The sequence below is a fragment of the Leptonotus elevatus genome, chromosome 9 (genome assembly GCF_054856555.1).
Source record: "Leptonotus elevatus isolate MCC_2025b chromosome 9, RoL_Lele_1.0, whole genome shotgun sequence".
Classification (NCBI taxonomy): domain Eukaryota; kingdom Metazoa; phylum Chordata; class Actinopteri; order Syngnathiformes; family Syngnathidae; genus Leptonotus; species Leptonotus elevatus.
Window position 1 is genome coordinate 17,901,678 of NC_141247.1, and position 25,432 is coordinate 17,927,109.

The following is a 25,432-nucleotide window of genomic DNA, read 5'->3' on the forward strand; positions in this document are numbered from 1 at the left end:
GTCTTTTAATACCGTTGACATATAAACTATTCTGCTTAAGTGATTTCAAAACTAGTTATTCATCAACTTTGTCATTTTAGGGCATAAACCTTGTATGACCAAATATGGTCAATTTCATATTTTTTCACACATTGATACTATAATGGTACTAAATAGCTTGAGAATGAATCTATCAACTATTGAATGCTCAACTATCTGACAAGTATTAAAACTCCGCCTCTAAGTTCACACTGTGAGAGCTGTGTGGCATTATGTTGCCTTAAAGGGGAAGTCAACCCCCCCAAAAAAATATTGACAATAATATGTTATATGTGACCTCACTAGTCTAAACATGACATTTTGATTAATATTCCAATTGTGGAATAGGAGTTGCCATTTTGCCACTTGCTGTTGACACAGACAGCAAGTGGCAATATGGCCGCCCCCTGAGATGGTTAAAAACAGCTGGATTTTGCTGCCTAACTCATATTCCACTAACCAGAATACTATTTATAAAAAAAAAAAAAAAAAAAAAAAATTAAAAAATGGGGGTTGACTTCCCCATTAAATACTGTTGACATATAAACTATTACGCTTAAGTGATATAAAAACTAGTTATTTATCAACTTGTCATTTGCACTATATCGTCGTTTTCAGGCATAAACCTTGTATGACCAAATATGGTCAATTTCATATTTTTTTTCGCAAACTGATACTATAATGGATATGAAATAGCTTGATAACGAATTTACTAATTCTATTGAATGCTTAACTGTCTGACGTATTAAAACTCAGCCTCTTCCCTCACCCTGCAGGAGCTGTGCGGCATTATGTTGCCTTAAGATTGAACGTCAAGATTATTATTATTTTTTTATATATATATATATATATGACCAAGCTTTTTTTGTTGACGAAGTTGTGTACAACTTAATTTCCTACTTTTTTGCAGTTTAATTTATTGCATCACTCATGGCTCCAAGACCTTTGGAAAAGAGTTTATTAAAAGCTCTCATAGGGTATGCTAGACATCAAATCTTACCAGTACCGGTACCAAAACCCGGATAAAGCTGTCGGCCACAGCTCAGACCCAAACAGTCACGCATACTCGCCGACATCACATCTCACTAGGCCCCGCCTCTTAAAGGCATGGCTCTAAAAACACAAATGCTCAACAGGTAGAATATTTCCTATGCATTTTATGCTTGCATTTGTTATCTGGTAAAAACACATAACACATATTTGAGCGCTCAGCAACATAAATGTTCTCCTATTGCAGGTCGGTGTGTACGATCGGACCCCAAACTGAGCGCAACGCTCACAACGTGCCGCTCGACTGTACCGCAGCAGTCGGCGAAAGCAAACACTCACATTTACGACGCATACAATAAATACCCTGAGAGCTGTATGCAGCACTTACGTCTTCACGGAGTCCATTTTCCTTTATTGTTATTTCCTGCACGATGGCTGTGATTAAGCAGACACATTTGTTTGTGTTTAACGCCTGCTACTTGACAAGTCATCCCAGATTTCAATTATAAATAAACTGCGCCTAATGAATCACAATAATGATTCATCCAGTCGGGATGCTCGCACTTTTACACTGGTGTTTTTAGACATAACAAAACTAGCATTGTACTTTGTGGTCTGATCTCCAATCAATGCCAATAATGTCTGCTTTGATTCATACTAGTTCATGCTATTGTTAGGCAAATAATTTTTCATTTAAAATGTATTTACTGTTTATTTAAAATTACAATTTGAAGTTATCTACCACACTATTATTGTTCTTAATACCTTTCAAAACTAAAAATGATCATGTTTTAAGACAGAATTGTTTTCATATGACTTTTATATTGTTGTCCAATAAAATTGTATTTGATTAGGTTTTTATTTGTCTAAAAAAAAACAATACAAGAATAAAAACAACATAATAGACGAAAGAAGAAAAAAAAAATCACGATATACCGACTGCTTTCAAATTTAACTCGCTCCCAGAATTTTAAAAGGCCTGATTTGAAAAATAACAGATTTTGTATGGGAAAAGTACCCAGCATGATGACATTAACGGGTTGATAAGTGCATAGTACAACATTTTCGTTGGGTTCAGATCTAAAATATGAATGTTTTTATGCAGTGTTCCAATATTTCTTGATTCTTCGGGACACAATTATTTGATATGAATGTGTGCTGAACAAGCTGAACACAGCTTGTCATCAATAAAAAAAATCAATATTTAATTTCCAAACATACCAATTGTTTAATTGGACTATTTCTAAATATCATGTACTTAGTTTTAAAAAGGATAGTTGACTCATTGAGCCATTTTCAGCAGTAAAAAGTTAATATTTTGTCCAGAATGAATTTGATAACTTCATTATTTTTCTTGTACAATTAATACCTTTAAAAACAATTTTTTTCCACTTGCTGTCGACTGAAGATGACATCACCTGTGCTGAGGAAGTAGGTAACGACCAATCATGGCTCACCTGTTTTCTGGGTTTGGTTAGCACAGGTGATGTCATCTTCAGTCCACAGCAAGTGGAAAATTGTATTTTTAAAGGTATTAATTGTACATGAAAAATAATGAAGTTATCAAATTCATGCCGGACAAAATATTAACTTTTTGCTGCTGAAAAATCCCTTTAAGGCTATTTTAATATATTTACATTAAACCAATGCTTTTCTTTTAGTACTTCACGTTTGACTATCAATGATAACTGTTGAAAATGTCCCCCTGTTCAGAAAATATTTGTGTCAAAATGACACTTTTCATATATCATTAATTTATGAAGTAAATAGCTTGGGTCCCAAAATAGACCCATGCGGCACACCACATGTATTCAAGCACATTGCATTAGGGTAACCTGAGTGGAACCCCTCGCTCCATTTATTTATTTATTTATTTATTTGAGAGCAATCCAATGCGTCAGAAGCCTTCTTTTATGTCAATGAAAGCCTGGCCAATGATTGCCTGCTAATGTCATGGATTCAATTATTTCATATTCACACACTGTAAATGTATTTTAACTGGTTTCCATTCAACCATCCAAAGTTAACAAGATTGATCCTTTGAGTATTTCTATTTGCTTTCCTTTAGACAGTCAATTTCTCATCCTAATTTTCCAGGAAGATAAACTGACTAATTTAGTATTTAAGACTGAATGCTGATGCTCTATTGTGCGACCAAACAAACCGTGAAATGTTACAATAACTTTTAATTCTACATCACCCTCATTCTTATTAACAAATAATTGTTTCAGTGAACGTCACATCGCAGCTCATAAAATTGCACATTTAATATGGTTCATTTTGCACCAGGGGTGCTAAGCGCTAATTAAATTGAAGTTAAACACATCATGGTTGATGTATAATTGCTATTTATGGCTCTTTGAATTTCCATAGATGAGTGAGTTTGTATAAGTCATCATAATAGTTTATGATTACAGTCATTCTTCGGAGAAAAGCATTAACCTTTGATAACGCGAACAAGCTTAAATTCATACTTTCTGTTGAAAGATGTGAATAGGAACATGCTTCTTTGCAGCTGTTGTAAAGATGACTTCAATGGAACAGAAGGACATTTGAGCTCAACTTGAATGCGACTTAGAAATTGTTGTCATGAAGACCAAACACCAATTGTTTTGAAAATAGTCACGAGAGCAGTTGGTGAAATTGATAAATGTATTAGACAAACAAAGACAGTTGCCTCGGACCTCAAATGGCAATTATTCATGTTTTAATATCAATTCATGCACTTTGAAAACACATACAATCCTTCATCTAACATAGTCAGTTTGACTCTCTTTCGCGCAATGGTCTTCGCCATCTTCTTTACTTTGCATTTATAGTCTTCATTCGTAACTTGTTGACACGGTTGCTTGAGTATGAAGTTGAGTTACTACCCCAGTGGAGAGGAGGAAAGAAGAAAAGCGAGTGCAAACTACAAAAGGTTTCAACCTTTTTTTCGCGGTGACGAATGTGCGTAACTGACAACAGCAGGAGCCGGATGCTATTATAACACTGCAGCCAGTGTGAGCCCAGGAGGATAGAAGTAGAGAAGAAGTGGAGTGTGACAAGTGGGACGTTTTTCATCTCAAAGACGCGAGTGTTAAAGCAGTCGGTTGATAACAGCTAACTGCTGTGCATTAAATGTTGATTAATGGCTTTTGTGAATTTCTATACGAGTGTTGATGATTCACTTGTTAGTTTTGAATCATCAAGAAGGATATAAATGTCTTCATCTCACCCTGGAAATTTGTCATTCACACTTTACACACTATTTCACACATTAATATATATATATATATATATATATATATTTTTTGTATTTATTTATTTTAATTTTTAATTTTTTTTATTATATATAAGTAAATATCCATTGAAAGTTGATTATTCATTGAATATTGGGTAAGTTGACTCCTTTTTGCTGCGAAAAACCTTTTATATGTTTAAGTGAACATGTGCCAGATTACATTTCATGAAAAAATGTGTTGAAGTCAACAAGGTCAATTTTAAGGTCAACTAAAACAAAAGGTTAAAAAGTTACTAAAATATGCATCAATCTTTTAAATGATTGCAGATTTGGAATCCTTGTTGAATCCCCTTTCCAACAATACCTGTTTTGTGACGATTGACCCTGAAGTTCCTGAGAAGAGAGGGTTTAATGAAGGTGGACACGCCCCTTTTTGCCAAAATGCGGTGGGCTGTTGCTCCCAAGCTCCTGCCCCGATTGACCTAAAATTTTAGATTTAGTGTTGTACTGTCACTATAAACAAGTACACCAAGCAATCCCCTTCGCTCCGGGCTGTTTTACTTGATTTTGACTGATTTTGCAAGGTCCACAGAATACTCTGTTATATGGCTATAAAAACATGGAACCTACCAAAAGAAAGATTAGAGTTTCTTCTTTCATCAGTAAAAAAAATATATATATATCTGTTTCCGTTTTGCAGCAATTAGCAATAGAATATAGCTAAGTTTCATCATTATTCACAAATCTGTTGAAAACACAGGGGAAAAGAACTTTTGCAACATGGCCCTGGCTGATCTCTTATACTCGCCACCTGCTGGACGTTTTTTGTAATAACTACCATTGCTTTAAGCAACCTCTTCATGTCAGAGGCTGCATCAAAGCCTTCTGTATGCTCTCGCATTTAAAAAAAAAACATGAAAAACGTATAAATATGTTTTTAAGAGTGCAGGACAAAGTATTAAAAAATGTATTTATACATTTTTGGGTTTGAATGCGTTAATCAACATCACATATATCATATCATTATTGTTATTCTGAATTAAAGTGTTCTCATTGTTCCACTGAGAACATAAAGTCTTAATAATGATTTTTTTTTTAAATTGAAAAGTTTGCCGTACTCAGAGTGGAGGCCTATTTCAAATGAAGGCCTTCATCACTAATTAATTGTCCTATTGTGCATCACAAAGTAGGAGGTGCATAATTAAAGAGGATTTTTCCCCCCCCCACCAACACGTAGCTTTCAGCTACATGTCAAAGCAAGCAAGTCATCTAAAAATGTTCCTGCGGATGACGTGTCTCACAAAGGCAGTCAAAATTGGACAAGTGACACATTCTAGGAATATTAGCACGTAATATCCACGTTCATGCCTTTGAATGAAAAACTTGCATTTCTCGGCACGCGTCCGCCTGTAGTCTCGCTAAGTGATTTCTCGGGGACCGCTGCTCTTCATCACGCGGCGGTTTGATGAAGGACCGTCGTAACTTTTCTTTCATTCCAAGTCCGCCGGCTCTCCTGTAAGCGCGGCGCTCCCGCCGCACGCTTTCATGCACGAGCTTCTCATCTTGGTGGGGGCAGCGAGGCGTTGAACATGAGAACACAAGAGATGGCTCCTTCATGCGGGGAGGCTGCACAGGAGCATGTGGAGAAGTCTGCTGCTATCACTGAGCCACAAGGCAAATAATCCATGTGAAAAGATTACAACACCTCGACAGTCACTTTCAGTCATGCACATCATTTTGTAAAAATCATTTCTGTAAGTTCGACCTTAGCATTTTAGCGACTCATTTGCTGTTTAAAATCAGTTTTAGATTTACAATGCACTGTACACGTAGTCAGTAGGGATGTTTGATATCACTTTTTTCAGACTGATACCAGTATGAATACTCAACTTACCGAGACCACTGGTACTTTTGATACATACATTTAGAAAACTAACAAATAGCATCTTCCCTTAAAAGTACATGAAATTAATGGCAGTTTTCTATTTTTCAAATTTCTAGTTCTTAATTGTGAAACGCCCATAAGAGGGCTGTCGCTACTGGTGTCCGCCGGCGTTGCGAGTATTGGCCCGATCTGATACCTGGTATTGGTACACGCCCATCCCTAATAGTCAGTTTCAATTCTTCAGTAATTGTTTAAAAATAATAATAATTTAAATCACCACAAATCATGTTTATGGGCATAAATATTTGTTTTGTTGTTTTTTTGTAATCTTTCAATATTTTGGTCTTAAAACAAATTTCTTTGAAGAAATAAATAAAATGTTCCTTAAACATGAGTTCACTTTGTTTAAAAATTTAATGAATTTCCCACAAACAAAATGCTTACAACTTACCTTAAACAAATGTAATTATTATTATTATCAAGTATTATTATCATTCATCAAACGATATGTTGATATACAATTACACTGGTCAACATTTTTACTAAATGACTTTTCTAGATGTTATTCTGATTTAGAATAATAATAATAATAATGTATGACAAGGGTGAGGTTAGTGATAGCTACAATTACCTTTACAAAGCATGGTAAAATGTAAAATGTGTATTTGGCAAGCTTTTATTGGACAAAATTTAAATATTTCAGAAAACCTGATATGCTATTAAAAAAATATATATATATATATATATATTATTATTATATATTTTTTTTATCAGGGTAAAAAATACATTTAGGTACACTTAAATCCATCTCTGATTAAAATTTGCTTTTGGCCACAGTGTTGTTAAAACTAATTGAAATGTCTTTTTCGTTCAGCTATTATAAGATTCTGTTTAATGTCTTGTCCCGTTATTTGGAGCTAAGAACCTCAAGTACCCTGCATTTTACGCCCTTATTTATTTTTTATTTATTTATTTATGTTTGTGTATGTTGTAAACTTGTGTCCCTGCTCTCTTAATTCTAAATAAATACATTTGTTGTATGATTATTATTATTTTTTAAATCTGATTTGGCAACGCAATCAGAATTCTCCGGCTTTATTAGAATCCGCTTCCTTTGATTATTTTGTTTGGGGGGAAAAAACTGTGGAGCCTAAAAGTGTTGCAGTAGTATTTAATATGTAAACTACAATCAAAGCACCATACATTTTGGGTTATTTCGCTTGACAAGCACGTCTCGGAACAGAGTGCGTGATAATAGCAGCTACATGGGAATACAAGGTTCATGTTTTTTTGCGCAAATGTCTGCTGATAAGACAAGATCATGAGATCAGCATGTTAAGTGTCTTAAGTGTGTTTTCTGGCCGGCCGCGGTGGTCTTCGGGGGTGTCGGATTAAACAATGCCAGCGGAGCGGAGTGCGCAGCTTATTTACTGTGTGCTTGTGTGCGGGGGCCAGTGTGCTGTGTAAATGTCCGTCTTAATTAAGCAGAGATAAATCTGACCCACGAGGAAGTGGGGATCGCTCGCTCTTCATTTTGTCTGCAGCGCAGCAACAGAGGAGATTAATTATCTCGCTTTAGCACCAAATCTTTGAAAACCCCTTGTGTTTGATTCATTTTAGCCATATTTGCTAGCTCGTTCTGCATACATTTTGCTCGTTAGCCGAGTGTGGTTTTACTTTCCTAACCCACTCTGTAATGAGCCGATGGGGTTACTTTTATCCTAGATTGGGTTAATTATTTTTAGCCAGCAGTTTGGTATAAAGAGCTGAAACTGATCATCATTTTTAATGGTAAAATGATTATTTTGAACCACAGCTGTATTATTGATAACCTGGTAACCCATTTCTTAGTAGCTTTAACTCTTCAGTATGGGTAGTTTGTACCCCTTGTTGGGTCAATATCTTGACCCAACGTGCTCGGTCACATCCTCAACCCAATGTGCTGGGCATAAATAAATATTTAAACCCGGCGCTGGGTTACCCAATTTGGGTTACTTTTGACCCAGCAGCCGTAAACTGATATCCTGTAAGGTGCCATTTAAAAACAAAGTTGTCTTTTGGTAACATTCAAACACTTGGATTCTTGTTTCAAAATTGATTGATAAACTACATAAGGTTTGAAGGCATCGTAGACAAGAAATCAAATTACATTTTTGCTGCAGCGTCATCATACAAAGGCGACTTTATATTGACTGCTGATTTATCTGTTGCGCACTGTGCTTGCACGGCCTGTTGCCGTCCTCTCTAGCTCTCTCTCTCTCTCTCTCTCTCTCTCTCTCTCTCTCTCTCTCTCTCTCTCTCTCTCTCTCTCGCTCACACACCTATATTTTCACTTCAATGCCCTTCTTATGCACTTTATTTAATCACTTTGGCATATGACTTCAGTTGAAATAAAGCATGCAATAAATTGATTTGTCAAAGAAAAAAGAAAAACATTTTACTGCTATGGAAAAGATCATTTTGATTTAATTTACAGTTATTTTAGCCATTATAGTGCATTACTTTGTTATACAAACTTATGTTATTAATATATATTTTTTTAAATTTTGGAAATAACAATTTAGTAGAATATCACTCATTTAATTTAGTTGGGTTACTAAAGCATTTCAGGTTAAAAAGAAGGTGTTTGATTGACTTCAAATGTATTTTTTTTTTTTTTTAAATGAACGAGTGTTATTTAAACAGAGTGCGACTGTCTCAACCCCCGAACTTGACTCGTCTTCCCAAGCCCAGTTTATGTTTTAATAAACATCACAAACTGTTGCCCCCAACATGGACACAACGTCCTGAAATCATGTTCAAACGCTAGTTACGAATGCTTAAAAAAAATAAAATAAGTCCAATTACGTTGGCATTGTAAAATACAGTGCCTGTTCCCAGTGTTAGCTGTTAGTGGCTAACCGCTAGCCGCTAAGCGAGTGCCCCATATAAGCTAGCAGTTGCCCTCAGACTCCGAATACTCGATTATTTGAAAGGCTATTCAGTAGGATGTCCGAATACAACAACAACAAAAAATCAATAGTTGCAGCCCTAGAAAATGAGTTAAACTGGATGTTTCACATGCTGTATTTTTATTTATTTGATTTCCTCCAACATTGTTATGTTGTTGGATGTAAACCGTGTCCCTCAACAAGACAAAGGGACATGAACACATGAACACATGTTGACGCATCCTCCGCATGCAGCACTGAAGGTCAGCAGCTGTTAGCAATGTAGCTTAGAACTGCTAATTTGGTTTGCTAGTAGCTTGCGGGCTAATTGCCTTGATAGCTCAAAGCCACCTGCTGATTTGTTTGCGTTTGGGTGCAAATTAACCTTGCCAGGCTGCTGGGTTTGCTGCCGGATATTTTAAGGCCTATAGAAATGTGTACATTACCCTGCTACCTATGTAATAATAGTACATAACAGATGGATCACATCAGTTATGCTAATAATTCTACTGACCTTCATATTTCAAATACCATATATAAAATACTCAATCTGACACAAAAACATGTTCTACTTTTTCCTTTAAAAAAAAGTTTATTATTAAAGAGGTCCAGTTTGAATAAATTTCTCGAAACCAAGGTCCGGAAGATCATAATGTGTATTTATTGTGATATATAATATATCCTTGTTGTATCTACAGTACTGAAATACCTTATCGTTTGAACAATAGAAATAAATGTATTTTGAATGGACAGCCATGCTTTCTTTAAAGAAGAGTATGACCTGACCGACCTCAATAAATGTACCTTTAATTCATTGGGAAAAGTTATTTGTGGTCTTTTAATATTTGCATTTGAATACTGGCAAAACCTTCAAAATAAAAAATGGCGCAAAGGATGAAAAGGTCTAAAAGATGTCAGTGTCTTCTCTCTCTCCAGTCACACACAGCAACATCCCAGTTGGTCCAATACTTTTATTTGATTCTTTTTCAAATTTGCACAATACACAAAGACCGTGAGAGGCTCTATCAGAAGGTTTCAACCTACAATGAAGAACAAAAGGCCGCATTCACAGACTGATCAAAGCATTTGTTACTTTTGAACAAAATTCTTGTGAACACTAAAATTTGGAATAATAATAAGACAAATAATGCATTCGATTTATATAGCCCTTTTTTGGACACTCAAATACGCTTCACAGTGGATACAGTATTTGTGCTCTCACACATTCACACTCAGGTTGCGGGAAAACTACTTAAGTGGCCACAGCTGCCGTGGGTTTGAGTAGTTTTTATTGTTGGATAGCCTTGCTTAGCGTGGCAACACCACTTAAGGACATTCATTGATATTATTGTGTTGAGTATTAATTAAAAGTCATTGAAGTGTATAGCTTATATTGTTTTGTACAATACCCAAACTTGTGGGAGTGATTTTTTTTTTTTTACCCAACTCTTTGGGTTAAATAAAGAACCCAAAATGTTGTTTTGGAACCTTTTTGCCCAATGGCAAGTTTATGTCAAATGAATAGCCCACTAAGCAGCCTAACTTTTTGGATTAAATAAATAACCCAATAATTTAAGTTGGTCTAATTTTTACCAAACTATTTTTCAAGTGTATAAATAATACTCTACACTCTAAAAACAGTTGGGTTAAATTATAACCCAGTATGGGTCAGAAAACGATTGATCGCTACTTGGGTCAATTTAACTTTTTGGGTAAAATAAATAACCCAAAAAGTTGAAATGATCCTTTTTGGACCCAATTTGTGTTATTTTTGATCCAGCTAATTTTAGAGAGTATCAATACTATACACTCTAAAAACAGTTGTGTTAAAAAATAACCCAGTATGGGTCAGAAATGTATTGGATCGCTACTTGGGTCACTTTTTGACCAATAATTGGGTTATTATTGACCCAATTGTTTTTAGAGTGTTGGCACTTTGTTAATTCCCTTGTTTTTTTTATTTTATCTAATTGTTTAATGTGGTTGTTACGTGCGTGTAGATGTGATCCACACAGTGGGGCCGATAGTGCAAGGCGGCGTCGGGGAGGCGGAGAAGAGCGCGCTGAGGTCGTGCTACAACAACAGCCTGCGGAAGGCTACGGAGAACAACGCACGCTCGGTGGTGAGATGACAGAAATCATGCCGATTGCATGGACGGGTGAGCGTTGAAAATGAAAAGGTGCAGAAATAGGAGCAGTGTCGACGAATGCAGATTAAAAAAAAACAACACGAGTAGATAAAAAGAAGGTGTCTGGACAGATTCGTACCATTGCACTCCAACTGAGATATGCTGAGCGAGGAGCTGGAGCGGGCCAATGCTGACTTGTGTGACGGTTTTATGAAACACTCGAGACGGGGGGGCTTGGCGCCGGAACGAGGTGTCACAGTCGAAGACAAACACCGACGTGAAAATGGAGACGACAGCAGAATCCAGAGTCATACAAGCCAAAATGAGAAATTCAAGTTGGCTTAAATTGTGTGAAAATACCAGAAAATTATTAATTTTATAACCATCGCAGCTAAAGATGGTCAAAATGATCTTTATTCATCGTTAGGAATTCTGGAAATGGAACCCTGACCAAGAGATCTATAAAAACCAACAGATGGAGAAAGAATGGGAAGCCTGACAGGTCACCAAAATGGTGCCCCAATTTCTTAGGTGAACAAAAAAAATAAAAAGGAAGTGGCAAGGGGGAAAAAACTGCCCATGACTGTAATGGACCGCTTGGATGTGGATGGACTCAATTCAACTTTATTTATAGAGCACTTTAAAAACAACCATGCAGAAACGTCGTTCCTACGTAATGGGCATACGTAGAAAAGACATCACATTGCAATATACGTAATTTCGTCAACGGCATTTCAACGTAGATTAGTGACATATATAACACGTCTGTGCAAAGTTGAAATCGGGTTCAAATTGGGTCACGAGGACGTCCTTTTGCCGCTTTATATAGACCTATATTCATCATTTAAAATGACTAAAATAAATAAATCATGCATGAAAGTGCTCAATAAAGAAATAAAAATATAGCGTACTAATCCAGTTTGTTACAATTGGTTTATTGTTTTAAAGCCACGTGTGTGCTTCACATCAACGTCCACAATAAGGCCATTGTTAGACGTCATATGTCAACCTATTTTGGCGTTCATATGGACGTAGAAATACGTTCCGCGACCGGCCGACGCGATACGGGCATGATCTGGACATTGGCTGTTTAGTGGGTAGATGTACATAAAGTAAAAATCTGACAGCTCATTGATACAGTACAGGCAAATTCCATTTTTGTCTTATTTTCCCCCCGTTCTAATCTATCTTCATCTTGATTATCATTTATTTTCACTTACTTTCACATTTACATCGACTAACTTTTGTTTCATTGGCTTTCTTTGTTCCTTGTTTAAAAAGTAACGGCCCAGCGGAGTCGCAAGGGATTGACAGGAAACTCTGCGTTACACGTGCTCGGCCGCTTGTAAACATAGCTAATTGAACGAGGCCCCGCTAATCGCACTCTTCCAGCTGTGTCGGGGATGTACAGTATTATGAGGCCTCAAGCGAAACAAACATTTCCGACAGCTGTCGTTTGCATTGGAGACGCGGCGGAGCCAGACAAGACGCAGTATATTTAGCGCGGAGGTGACACTGCAACCAAAGGAGGAGGGAATGTTTATCAGAAGCAGCGCAAGTGAGACCATCCATCTTCCTTTGCCTCAATGTTCAATTGTGTGAAAAATAATGAAAGTGCCTGCAGGAGGGAGGCATTCATTTGATTTGGTATTTATTAAAATAACATAACAAATTAATGCTTTGGTTTGTGAAGATGCTCCCCATGCAACTTCTCACTCACTCTGTGCTTCATCCTATTTGTCATTTTGAACTTTTTTAATCGTACTTTTTCACCATGTGATTGAACTTTTTCCATGTGCAGGCCTTCCCGTGCGTCTCCACCGGAGTCTACGGTCAGTGCGTGTTCTCTAATTTCCTTCTTACATATCTAAAAGACAACAACGAGAGTAACTCCTTTCTATCTGCCACTTCTTTCCTGAGTCATCATCTGGTCCCACCCAGAGGTGATTCCCAGATTAAGGTTTTGGTATTAGGAGCAGCAGATTAAGGCAGATTAGTCCGCTGATGGTGTCAGATTGACTGTAATCCTCCATCACTCTGGTGGAGAGAGTGTTAAGAACAGCGCTGAGAGAGTCCCAGGGGGTCGCTTGGCGCTTAGCCTGTGTTCGATTGCTAGAAAGCAAACAAGGATATTAACACGTGAAATGTGTTGCCAATAACTGTTATGTTCCTTTAAAATGACTCAAAAGATCAGATATTGCCCTCACTGACCACAAGATTAGGCACGCCTGCATAATCAGATCATTCTCTTCAAATATAAGGGTTGTAAGAACTGTGGCTTTAATAAATAAAAATCTTCTGATATTGCAGCATCTTTTGTTAACAAGCCCTTTTTTTTACAGTTATTTGAACAATGTTTATCCTTGACTTCCAATGGATGGATGGATGGATAGGTAGATATTAAATTAAATTGCTAGCTGGTAATTTAGTTAAGTCGCGAGCTAGCTAATAAGATAGATCGCTAACTGGCTGTTAAGCTAGATCGGTAGCTAGCTATTTAGATAGATCGCTAGCTATCTAATGGATGGATGGATGGATGGATATATATTAAATTAAATCGCTAGCTGGTAATTAAGTTAAATTGCGAGCTAGCTAATAAGCTAGATCGCTAACTGGCTACAGCTTGCTAGCTAGCTATTAGATAGATCACTAGCTAGCTAGCTAGCTAGATAGATAGATAGATAGATAGATAGATAGATAGATAGATAGATAGATAAAAGCAGGGTTAGCGCATCAGCTACTAAACAAGAAAAATGCAAACATCTACTATAGCAGATGAACTTTATTTGGGGTTAATCGGAGGCACTTTAAATGGCAACAGGCACATGCTGACTCCCATTTAACTTGGTTTTTAATGTGTTTGGTTACATGTGAACATAGTTATCAGAATCAGATTTATTGTAAAAAAACACAAAAAAACCCACAATATATCTTCACAGTCACAACCCATCAGAGAGACATGAAAAAAATGTGTGAAAACTCCAAAAAATAATGACCAACAGAGGGAGACAGGATGGGATGCTAGGCCCTTACTCCCAGTTTCTTAGATGGGAAAAAAATTAATAATTTTGGTCTAATTTTTAGATTAAAAAGTCCTAACAGGTGTGTGTCGACGTTTTATATCCACTGTGGATAGGTAGGTACTTATCCCAGTTATATGCCTGGAAATATGTCTTGCATTGGATATCATTTTGTATTGAGCAGGTGTACCTAAACATAGACTTAAGAGTTCTTATGCTCACAGTGAAAATTTCCTCATGTAATGCAGTTGCGCAATTTGTCAGAAAACCAACCACAAGCAGTGCTGTGGTTTATTTCAAGCCGTATATAGTGGGCCCACTTTGGCATGTTACATGACGTCTGTCTCTGTATAATTGATGTGCGCGCCCACATTCCGTGTATGTTTGCTCCCGCTGCCATCCTATTTGGGTTCATTATAGCGTTCTGTGTATTTGGCTAGCAGCAGTCAACTTGACACATTTTCACATTCTCACTTGTCAACATTCAAATGATGCCAGCGAGCGCGGATGAAGCGCGCCCGTGTAACAATAAGCCCATCTCGGCGGAATAGACGACGTAACCTGTCATTTTTTCTTCTCTAGCAAATGATGTGCATATCCTTTAATGTTGTAGGGTATCCACCTGTGCAGGCTGTGCATGAGGCCTTGGCCACCGTGAGGTAGTATCTGGAAGAACATTACGACAAGGTGTGTGCGTTTGCATGAGAGTGTGGGCACAATTGGTAATTTTAACCAACCATTTCCTCCAGGTTTTATTCCTATCACGGTTGTTTTTGCGCCGGGTGTGTGGGTAAAACACACCGTTGGTGCGCTTGCAGTGGCGCGCCCTCGTGCTCTTATCCTCGGGGGCCACGTCTGCCTTTTAATTGGCTCCTTGAGGGACTGTCCAACGCTGACACGCGCACGCTAGCTTTTTCCGGAGAGGAGAAAAGACCAAATGATGCGCGACTGATGCATTCGCTCGTTAAACGGGACCTCCCTTCTTCCGCCCCGACTCCTCCTACTCCTCTTTACACCTCCCAGAGAGGCTGTTGACGAGGTTATTGTTAGCGCGGACGTCCCCAGGGTCTCCCTGACTACAAGTCGCATGTGCTGTGCGGGTCAGTGTTCAAATGTGTACGGTGAAACCCTTTTTGTTTAGCTAGCTAGCTAAGAGCTATTTATTTGTCATTCTGTTTGTTTACTGTAAACACCGCGTTTAAATGTACGGTGAACCCCTGTTTCTCTAGCTGGCTACCTAGCTAGCTAAGAGCTGTTTATTTGTCGCTCTATTTGTTTCCTGTAAACATTGCGTTTAAATATACGGTGAACCCTTGTTTCTCTAGCTAGCTAGCTAAGAGCTGTTTATTTGTCACTCTGTTTAATTACTGTAAACAATGCGTTTAAATGTACGGTGAACCCCTGTTTCTTTAGCTAGCTAGCTAAGAGCTGTTTATTTTGTCACTCTGTTTACTGTAAACGTCGCACATTAAAGATAGTTAAACAATATATTTTTAAACATTAAAACATTCAACCAAGCCATTACAATTTAATCTAGCAAAAGTCCACTAGCTTGATGCTAACTAATATAAAATATCAAAAAGTTAGCACAAATATAGCAGTGAATATAAACCTGAGAGAAGTGAAATGGTGAGAGGGTTTTTATTTCCATATATTTTCCGCACTGCTACTTTCCGTTCGATGCCCTTTTGCCATTTTCCCAGTTTGAACTTCAGCCCACGAGGTGATGTTCCTCAAGTTGCGGTACAAGCTGGTCATTGCACTGCTAGCCACAAGTTTAAAAAAATTAATTTAAAAAAACATGTGTTGTGTGCTCCAAGGCTGCTGCACTGAGACTTAAACTCCCACACCGGGCAGAAAGCAACACAAAGCAGCCTAACTATAAATCACACTCCATCGCCCACAACACAAGAAACAATCCGAAACGATGTTCGAACATTATGGCGGTGATAATGCACCGTCAGGATGTGAGAAATAAATAAAGTGGATAATAGCCCTGTAAGCATCTTTTTGCTGGAGTTGTTTTCATGGAAAGACTGCGCTAAAGCACAGCATCGATAGATAACATAAACAATGTTTACAGTAAATCCGTACACGCTCATGTTAAGATGACCGTATCGAAGAACAGCTCAAGAGCACGACGACTTATCGTGGCTGCTACTCATTTGACCAAATGTCGTCATATGATTTAAAAGCCGCTTTCTGTGTGTGTCAGCTGGACAGAGTTATCTTCTGTGTGTTTTTGCCGAAAGACCAGGAGTTGTATCTGCAGAACCTCCCTCTCTACTTTCCTGTTGGTATGTTTACACACACACACACACACACACACAGACACACATTGATATTGCACCAAAGTGGGAACCACAATACTTTCATAAAATGAGTTACTTGAGTGTTATTAGATGTTCAAAAATGAAAAAAATTGCAATGTCTTAACGGGGTGATAATAAAGTGTTAAGAAAAGAAAATAATAGTCATCAACAAAGAAGTCTGTGGTTTAAAAGGGTTATATAATAGTTTTGGATTTTTCATCAGTTAGTTTTTATTTTGTTTTGCCTTTTTTTTTTTTATTCAATTAGTTGTAATTCGTTTTTAGAGCATAGTTGTTTCCCCCCCAAAAAAAATCTTCCTTTTTGTTTAATTGGGATTAGTTTTAGTATTCGTTTTAGTTTTTTATATATATTATTTTAAGTACTGTATATGGAGTCTTTGTTGAGTGCAAAAAAAAAAGTCTCTAAGTATTGTGTAGTAAAATATACTACACATTTTTGACCTTCCTTCTTCTGTACAGCTACACCGAAATAAATCCATTTAAAATGAACACCGAAAGCTCATGTATGATTTTAATGGATATAGACAAAAACAAAGGATTTTTTTTTTCTACATGTAAAAATGTAGTTTGTTAGTTTTTGTTTGTTAACAAAAAAATATTTTGTATTTCATTGACAAAAATGTTTTTTCCATTTTAATTTGAGATATACTATAATAACCTTAGTGGTCCATTCCACCTTTTGTGTAAAATATTAAATTCTTGAGGATGCACATATATGCACAAGTGTGCACATTTCTATAAAATTATTTCATTCTAAATGTGATTTTTTTTAAATACTAATTAATTATGTGCTGTACTTTTTTGTGTCACTACTAATTGCTCGTGACAGTCCATTCGCAGTTTGGAAATATTTTAATAAAATTACTGTGAAGAATGTAAATAAATAAATAAAACACATGAATAGAATATTTTTTTTTTTTTTTTAAAAACACATTTTGACTAATTACAAAAATTCTACAAAACAAACATACTTTTTATTAAGGATGTTCGATACCACTTTTTATTTATTTATTTACTGATACCAGTATGAGTAATCACCGATACCGAGTACCAACACCTGTAGTCTTTTATTATTGAAATTTCCTTTAACACAATGACAAACAAAAGTGTGCAATGACCTTTTTTTCCGATGCGTTAAACCTGTATAGCGCCAACTACTGCCGAGGAGGACTCACTCGATGTCTAGCTTTTTATTTTTTTATTTTTGCCGTAAGTGTCAGTGGCTGGTATCTGCAGCCCGATACCTTAAAACCTTAATACCTTAACCCTCATCCTTGAATTTGCCAAGGATGGTTTGCTTAGGGAGAGCGTACCTTGCCATTGGCCATAACGCTGAACAGTACAGACACACAAACATTTCCATGCTTAGGTGTCACTTCCAACACGCACACACACGCACGCACGCACACACCGTGGTGTGATAAATACCAATCTTTCTCCTTCATGTGCTAATTGCACATCCGGGACTTTCCGCAATTAAAAACAATATTATGAAGACAATCCAAATGCACACACATCATCTGCAAGTAATAACATTGTTTTCCCTAGAACGAGAGTACAAACACAAAAATAGACATCACACTGATTGTTTGTTTTTTTGTTCCACTGATAGAAAGACAGGCACGACCTGTTGATTAAAATGCACGTCCGCCAAGTTGGACACATCAATGAGCGTAATGTGGAGTGTTTTTCATAAGATGTGTTTTGTTTTTTGTGGTTGTGTAGCCCGCTGAGTCAGCAGCTCCAATTCAGGTACAACATGTATCGTCAGCATGTGTAGGTCGGATGCAATCTGTTTGGACGTCACATGAGCATGTCATATTTGTGTAGAGCAAATTGTTTTTGGGCTGGACACTAATCAATAATCACTAACAGTAGTTATAATAGTTTCGGATGTTTTCGTTTCATTGTAGATGCTTGTTTGTTTTTCAATTTAGTTAGTTTAAAAAGTTTTTAGGGCCGTTTTATTTTTCTTCTTCAAAAATGCTTTGCTTTAGTAGAGTTTTTATTAGTTTCAGTATTAGATTAAGTTTTTTTATGGAGTATTTATGGAGTGCAAAAATAAAAGGTCAGAATAAGTATTGTGTAAACTACAATTCACAAATGACTGTTTGACCTGCCTTGTTGTATACAACGAACAGTAATACCGAAATAAATACATTTAAAATAAATACAGAAGCTCGTGTATGATATTAATTGAAAAACATGAAAACAAAGGATTTTTTTACTTTAATTTGAGTGTTTTAATAATAATAATAATAATAATAATATTCAGATTTTATAAGCGTAAAATGTATTTTCAGCAAAAAAAAATTAAGCAATCACATTTTTTTTTATTTTTGTTAGACAATATTAAATATTAATTTTTAAATATATTTTAATTTTAAGTTTTTGTTATTTTATTTGTTTTCATTACTATGCTAACTTTGATCTGTACTAGAGTATTTATTTTTCTGACAACTTTTTACTTTTACTTCCTTACATTTCAAAACAAATATCTGGACTTTCTACTCTTTACTGTATCAGAATAAACTTGTGATAACATTTTCATGAACGACTTAAGCATTTTTTGTTTTGTTTTTTGCTCATGCCGAATATTTTGCTTGTAAAGCTCTGTCCAGGAATCTTTTTTTTTTAATGCTAGTTTAATGCAACCTCTTTCTAATAATAGTCATAAAAATCAAATTGTAAAATACAACAATAATGTTGTGGGATTAAAACGGAGTATTTCTTTCAGTGCAAGCGGAACAGGACAGATGCCAAGAAGTGTTCAGGAATTCCGTAGACAAAAAGACGCAAGCCAGTCCGATTAAAAGCCAGCTCAGTGAAGCGCGGCTGGCAATAAAATCAAAGCAGGCGTGTTCAATTTTACATTAAAGTAAAAAAATATATATATTTTTTAACCCGTAGCCACATACTCAATGCAGCCAACAGAGAGCTGCCTCTGGGGTTAGATCACTCACTGCATCGGCAATATGCATGCGATGTGGGAGACACTTCAAGTTTATACATCATACTGTATGTTCCATATGCAATGGATATCAAAAGTCTGCACACCCTTGTTTACATGTTTTTCGTGAGGTAGGAAAAATAAGACCATGATAACTCCGTCTTATTACTGGGGATGTGTCTGTGTTCAGAATGAAGCCATCACGGGAGTCATCTCGCACCTGTTATCATTTAAATTGCCTCTGATTAACTCATTCACTGCCATTGACGGGTGTAGATGTCAAAAATTCATTTGAACTATTTCTTTTAGTTAAACATTTTTTTCCCACTTTTGTTAACAAGAATGTGAAAACCTACAATTTTTTTACTGTACATTTAGAACAGATATAAAAAATTTGATTAATTGTGAGTTAACTAGTGAAATCATGCGATTAATTACAATTAAAATTTGAATCGCCTGACGCCCCAAATTTTTTATTATCTTTTCTTTCTTTTTTAAATCGTGTCAGGTAAATAAAATGTTTCATTGTAATTAATAACATGACTTCAATAATTAACTCACAATTAATCGCAAATTTTGTATCTGTTCTAAATGTACAATATTCTTTTTTTTAGGTTTTCATACACTTTTTTAACAAAAGTGGAAAAAGTGGAAAACTAATAGAAATAGTTCAAATGAATTTTGACGTCTATAGCCGTCAATGGCAGTGAATGAGTTAACCCCATATAAAGTTCAGCTGTTTTAGAAGACGTTTCCTTACATTTGAAAAAAAAAAAATTGTTTGCTTCATAGCCGAAGCCTGAAGGTTTTGTGCTAGCTCTGAGGTATATTGAACTGTTCATAATTCCAAATGTGGTGTTCTTCCTACTTTTTGGAATCATGGCCAAAAAGTTCAACTTGGATTTTGTCAAGGTGGATGGAATTATGAACAGTTCCAAGTAGGTATTGTTAGCTGGGACTGTGCACAAATTGGTGGTAACTCAAATTTAGAATGGCAACATGTAACGTAAAATATGAATTTGTGGGGTGCACACCCGCAAATGTTTGTACATGTATGGGGAATTTTTAGCTGGCTAATAAGCATTGTATTAAACTGGTAGTAGTAATCAATCAATGTAAGATAACACTTCCAGGTTATCTTAACGCTAACTAGCAGGTACAATAGTACACAGATAGATTTAAAACTTGACCAAAAGCAAGTTCTGGCGCTCTTGTTTGAGCAAGAGAACCTTCAGGCTTCTGAAAAAAATGTAAGGGGTGTGTAGACTTTTTACAGTATAGGCTCAACACTCCAACTGCTAAACTAATAAACAAAAATGTTATATCAAGTCAAAAAGCTGAGACCTTATTTGTGTCTGTCTCAGATTAAAGCAAAGCAGAATCATCTTTTCCTGACAAAATCCCAAAACAAAAAAACACATCAAATCCTTTCATCTTGAAACCAATATGTGGTCAAAAGCTTTATTATTCGTTTACCCGTTTGCAGACAAACACGACAGTTAACAGTGAACGCGGGAAGGTTTTTGGCTCACATTGTACTTTTACTGAGCTGTTGCCTGGCAACAAGTGGAGTCTCCAGGAAACCATTGTCTGCTACATTAACTCCATATAAACAAAAGATATTAAATGGTCTTTTTTTTCTTCTTCTTTTTTTTTTTTTTTTTTTTTACAGAATAAACCAGAGAATCAGCATGTTTATAATTAATGAAGCAGAGCAGCTTTAGCTAAGCGGAAGCTAATCTTAAATATTGCCAAACTCCCTAATAAGGAGGCGATAAATATTTACTACACCTGCAAATTCATGTAAATAAACACATACAAATAATAAAATATTATGCACAGAAACTCAATGTTGCGATTTTAAAGCAGCATTTAAAAATGCCAACTGTGTCACTAATGCTGCGCAATGTTTACTAATTAATGTGCATGACGTCACAAATAATCTTAATCCTGATGTTGCATGCTCAATTTCCTTTGTTTTACAAATCTCAATGTCTGGTTTGCAGAACCCACAGAGACCCCCTTGATGAGCAAACTGTGAGAGTGCCCCCCCAACACCCCCTCCTCCTCTTCCTCGCTGTAGGCAGATGAAGACCTCAAGCAGCGGGAAGATGATTCATAAGTAGTGGATGACTTATTTTTTAACCCTCTACAAGTGACAATTTCTTTTCTGCTTTTCCTTCTCTTATTTGCTCGTAAGAATAGAGAAAGTCACCTTTGTGGTGTTTGTCATCAGCAGCATCAGCATGCACTCTTCTTTGCGTTAGCAGATCAATAGGATTGCAGTGTGCGCGCACACACGCAAGCTTATTAAAGCTAATCACACAGACTCCTTGTGTATGAATTGATTATTTCTCAGTGTGTGAGGCAGGTCACTGGGCCTCCAATGGATATAGTTTCTCTGTTCTTTTGGAGTGGGGGGGGGGGGGCAAATAGATTTAATTTTCGTTTTTTTACCTACACTCTAAAAAGAGAATTGTTGACCAATTTAATATCATGGCTTCAAGTGGTAACACACAATTGAATTAATTTAATCCAAAGTGAATATGTAAAATTTAATGAACTCATATATTCGCTCTGGATTAATTTAAGTTAATTAGGTTATTTAAATTTAAATTAATTGAATTAATCCAGAGTATATTAAGTTTAATTAATGATCAGTTTAATGAACTCATCATTAATTAAACTTAATATATTCACTCTGGATTAATTTAAATTAATTAAGTTATTCAAATTTAAATTAATTACATTTATCCAGAGTACATTTTATTATATTGGTCAACAATTCTCAGTTTAATCTTAAATTGGTTCAACAATTCTCTTTTTAGAGTGTACGTTAATGTTATGATATCAAACCGATTTTCTGCAAAAAGATTGGGCATTTGATTTTACTGCCCTTTCGGTTTGTTTGTGGCCATTTTCGGCAGTAGACAGTCTGTATTTTTATTTTATTTTTAGATTTACAATGTCTCACATTTCTGCTGATATTTAATCACATCTTTTCATGGGACATCATTGAAGAAATGACATGTTAACACAATTAAACACAGTCATTGTACAGCTTATGTAACAATGTAAAAAAAAAAATCTCAAAATAACTGGCAACAAAAGTGAGTACACCCTGAGGTGAAACTGTCCAAATTAGGCACAGTTTCGCAAATGTGAATATGGACATCTGTTACTGTGTTACTCACGTTTGTTGCTGGGGGTTTGGCTATTGATGGCTGTGCTTTGAGTTATTTTGAGGCAGCAATAAATTGACGCTGTTATATAAGCTGTACTATGACTACTTTTCATTGTGTTCATTGTCCCATAGACAAATATAATTCAATATATGAAGAAATGTGATGTGTTTAGCTTGTGCTGTCATTGGGATGAATTCATCTGTCAATTTGATTGTTTTTACCCTTCAAAATCCAGTTTAGTTGCAGGTTGTAAAATAACGTTAAAAAAATATATTATTGCTCAGAGATCTTCTCCATATTTTGATTCAATGCAGTAACTAGAAATGATTAAAGCAATAAATGTAATTTTCATGAGTTTCGATTGAGCCCAAAGGTATAGCTTGATGTAAACAGTATATTATTGATATTTTATATCTTTTTGAGTGCTGAAGTTGAAAATTACCAAATCAGACAAAAAAATCCCCGCCCTCGGGAACTTTCATTACATTTGCATTAACAAGCTAAAATGATTCAAAAGCAGCAAGTGAGGCAGACACAAATAGACAGCATCGAGCCCAGAGGATTAATATGTTAAATTAAGGTGCCACTTTTGAAATTGTACGCACACACAATTTCCCCCAGGTGGATACACTGTATGTACTTTTATCGTGCAATTCTCATATTTGACAAAAGATGATTGAACTCCTGTATTATTCTTCTTCATGTTTTTTGCCTTGTTGCTGTTTTAATGCCTAATATGCTCTCCTCAGGTGCCGTCATGTCCCGCCTCCCCCGCCGTACATCCGTCGAAGCGTCTCATTGTTTGCTGCAGGATGTGACACGTGTGATAAGTGTTCAGCAGGGCAGCCGCTTCACCGCTATCATCCGCCAACAAGCGCATTTATCGATCACGACGATGCGATCCGGTGGCTCGGGCCCACGGAGGTGCTCCGTCTCGGCCCCGCGCCCTCGCGTAGGAAATAAAAAATAATACGGAGGCGAGCAAGAGGACATTGTGTAAGAAAAGCCCCTTTTTTCTGTAAAAGCCTCATTTGTCTCAAAGGGATTTTGAGCTCTTTGATTGTTCTCCCTGTCTGAACCTGCGCTTCTTCCTCCTCCTCTTCCTCATTTTTTTTTTTCCTTTCCGACATTGCAGCCGAGTGGAAAAATAAACAGATGGAGGAGAGAGGGAGGACGTAGTTCAAACTGAGAGGCAGGCAAAAAAGGAAGGGATGAGAGGATGCAAAGCCGGCGGGAAGATGAAGGGAGAAGCGGGACGGAGAGCCTGATGAACTCATCTAAGGGGGGGGGCTGTTTTTTTTTAATAAGCAGCAGACTGTGAAGCTAATCTCCAACCAGTCAATCTGAATAATGAGCACGGGAGAGAGAGGGAGAGACAGGATGGGAGGATAAAAAGAAAACGAGTCTCATTATCCCACCACCAATTTTCATCACTGTCCTGTCCGTAATCTCCGTCTCCCCGGCTTTCTTTTCCTCTTTTTTTTTCCTTGACACATGAGGAGCAATTACGCCAACTGTTTGGCTAACTGGAAGGCTCGGAGGCTCTGTCGTATTCCGCAAGCTTCTGTGGGGGGCCAAAAATTGGCTGACAGACACCTCCCTGTTTAATGGCAAATTATTATTGCCATCAAAAGGTATGTTTTTACCAACCTTAGTTAGTTAGTTCATTAGTTAGAGCCTACATGCATTTTGGGAAAACAATGTTCGCATCATATTAATGATTAGCACCTCTGCTCTCTGTTTAATATTGAATATATATATATATCTTGATGCCAAGGAACTATGTTACCGAAGGTTGAGGAGCTTCGTATTGTCTGGCATCTTCTGCCAAGGAACTATGTTGAAGTGCGGTGAGCTTTATTCATACCAAAATCGCAATTTTATGACATTTATAGGCAATTCTAACCCTTTTTAGAAAAACTCAAATAGTGCTTTGGCGCCATCTTTTAGTATCTTGTTGCCAAGGAACTATGTTGCCGAAGGTTGAGGAGCTTCGTATAGACTAAAGCGGTGCTTTGCCGCCATTGTCTGACATCTTCTGCCAAGGAACTATGTTGAAGTGAGGTGAGCTTTATTCATACCAAAATCGCCATTTTATGACATTTATAGTCAATTCTAACCCGTTTTAGGAAAACTCAAATAGTGCTTTGGCGCCATCTTCTAGTATCTTGTTGCCAAGGAACTATGTTGAAGTGAGGTGAGCTTTATTTATAACAAAATCGCCATTTTATGACATTTATAGGCAATTCTAAACCTTTATAGGAAAACTCAAATCTTCTTCTAGTATCTTGTTGCCAATGAACTATGTTGCCGAAGGTTGAGGAGCTTCGTATTAGGGGTGGGAATCTCCGACATGAGTCCGATTCGATATGTATCTCGATACACAGGTTGTGATTCGATTGAAAAACAATATCTTTCAGAGCAGAACGGTTTGATACGGGTTCGAATAAGTTTGGCAGCGATACGATTTTCGATTCGATACGATTCATTTCAATATTCAAAACAATATTGTAGTTGACATTTGTTGCTTGTAGACAATAATTCTTACTGTATCTTCACACATGTTAAAAAAAAAACTTTTTCTATATTTTATCTATTTATTTATTATTTAAATAGACCGCAAAAAAGGGTTGGGCGATATGACTGAAAAATGTATCACAGTTTAAATATTTATTAGTCGTTACTGAAAAAATATATATTCAAAAAATCTATCAAACACATTTTACCACTTAATATATATCCCAAAAATTGTTGCCAAAAGTGAGCATCCC

At 36.5% G+C, this 25,432-nt stretch overlaps 1 protein-coding gene and 1 long non-coding RNA gene across 5 annotated transcripts in view; both read left to right on the top strand.

Annotated features, from left to right (window-relative positions):
* The window catches only part of macrod1 (mono-ADP ribosylhydrolase 1), a 148,496-nt gene extending 126,690 nt beyond the window's left edge, over nucleotides 1-21,806 (top strand). For 2 of the 4 annotated variants that reach the window (XR_015095940.1, XR_015095942.1), the window contains 5 exons: nucleotides 11,047-11,168; nucleotides 12,976-13,006; nucleotides 14,808-14,881; nucleotides 16,410-16,491; nucleotides 21,483-21,806. Coding sequence is in view for 1 of the 4 variants with exons in the window: in XM_086084554.1 (XP_085940680.1) it covers nucleotides 11,047-11,168; nucleotides 12,976-13,006; nucleotides 21,483-21,517 (188 nt within the window). In the remaining 3 variants the exon portion in view is untranslated. Of the gene's footprint in view, nucleotides 1-11,046; nucleotides 11,169-12,975; nucleotides 13,007-14,807; nucleotides 14,882-16,409; nucleotides 16,492-18,251; nucleotides 18,279-21,482 lie in introns of all 4 variants that reach the window. The other 2 variants (XR_015095941.1, XM_086084554.1) reach the window with 2 other exon arrangements.
* Nucleotides 21,807-23,922: 2,116 nt separating this feature from the next.
* The window catches only part of LOC147168621 (uncharacterized), a 31,199-nt gene continuing 29,689 nt past the window's right edge, over nucleotides 23,923-25,432 (top strand). Inside the window, exon 1 of the long non-coding RNA XR_015096005.1 lies at nucleotides 23,923-24,295. This is a non-coding gene — a long non-coding RNA (uncharacterized LOC147168621). The remainder of the gene's footprint in view (nucleotides 24,296-25,432) is intronic.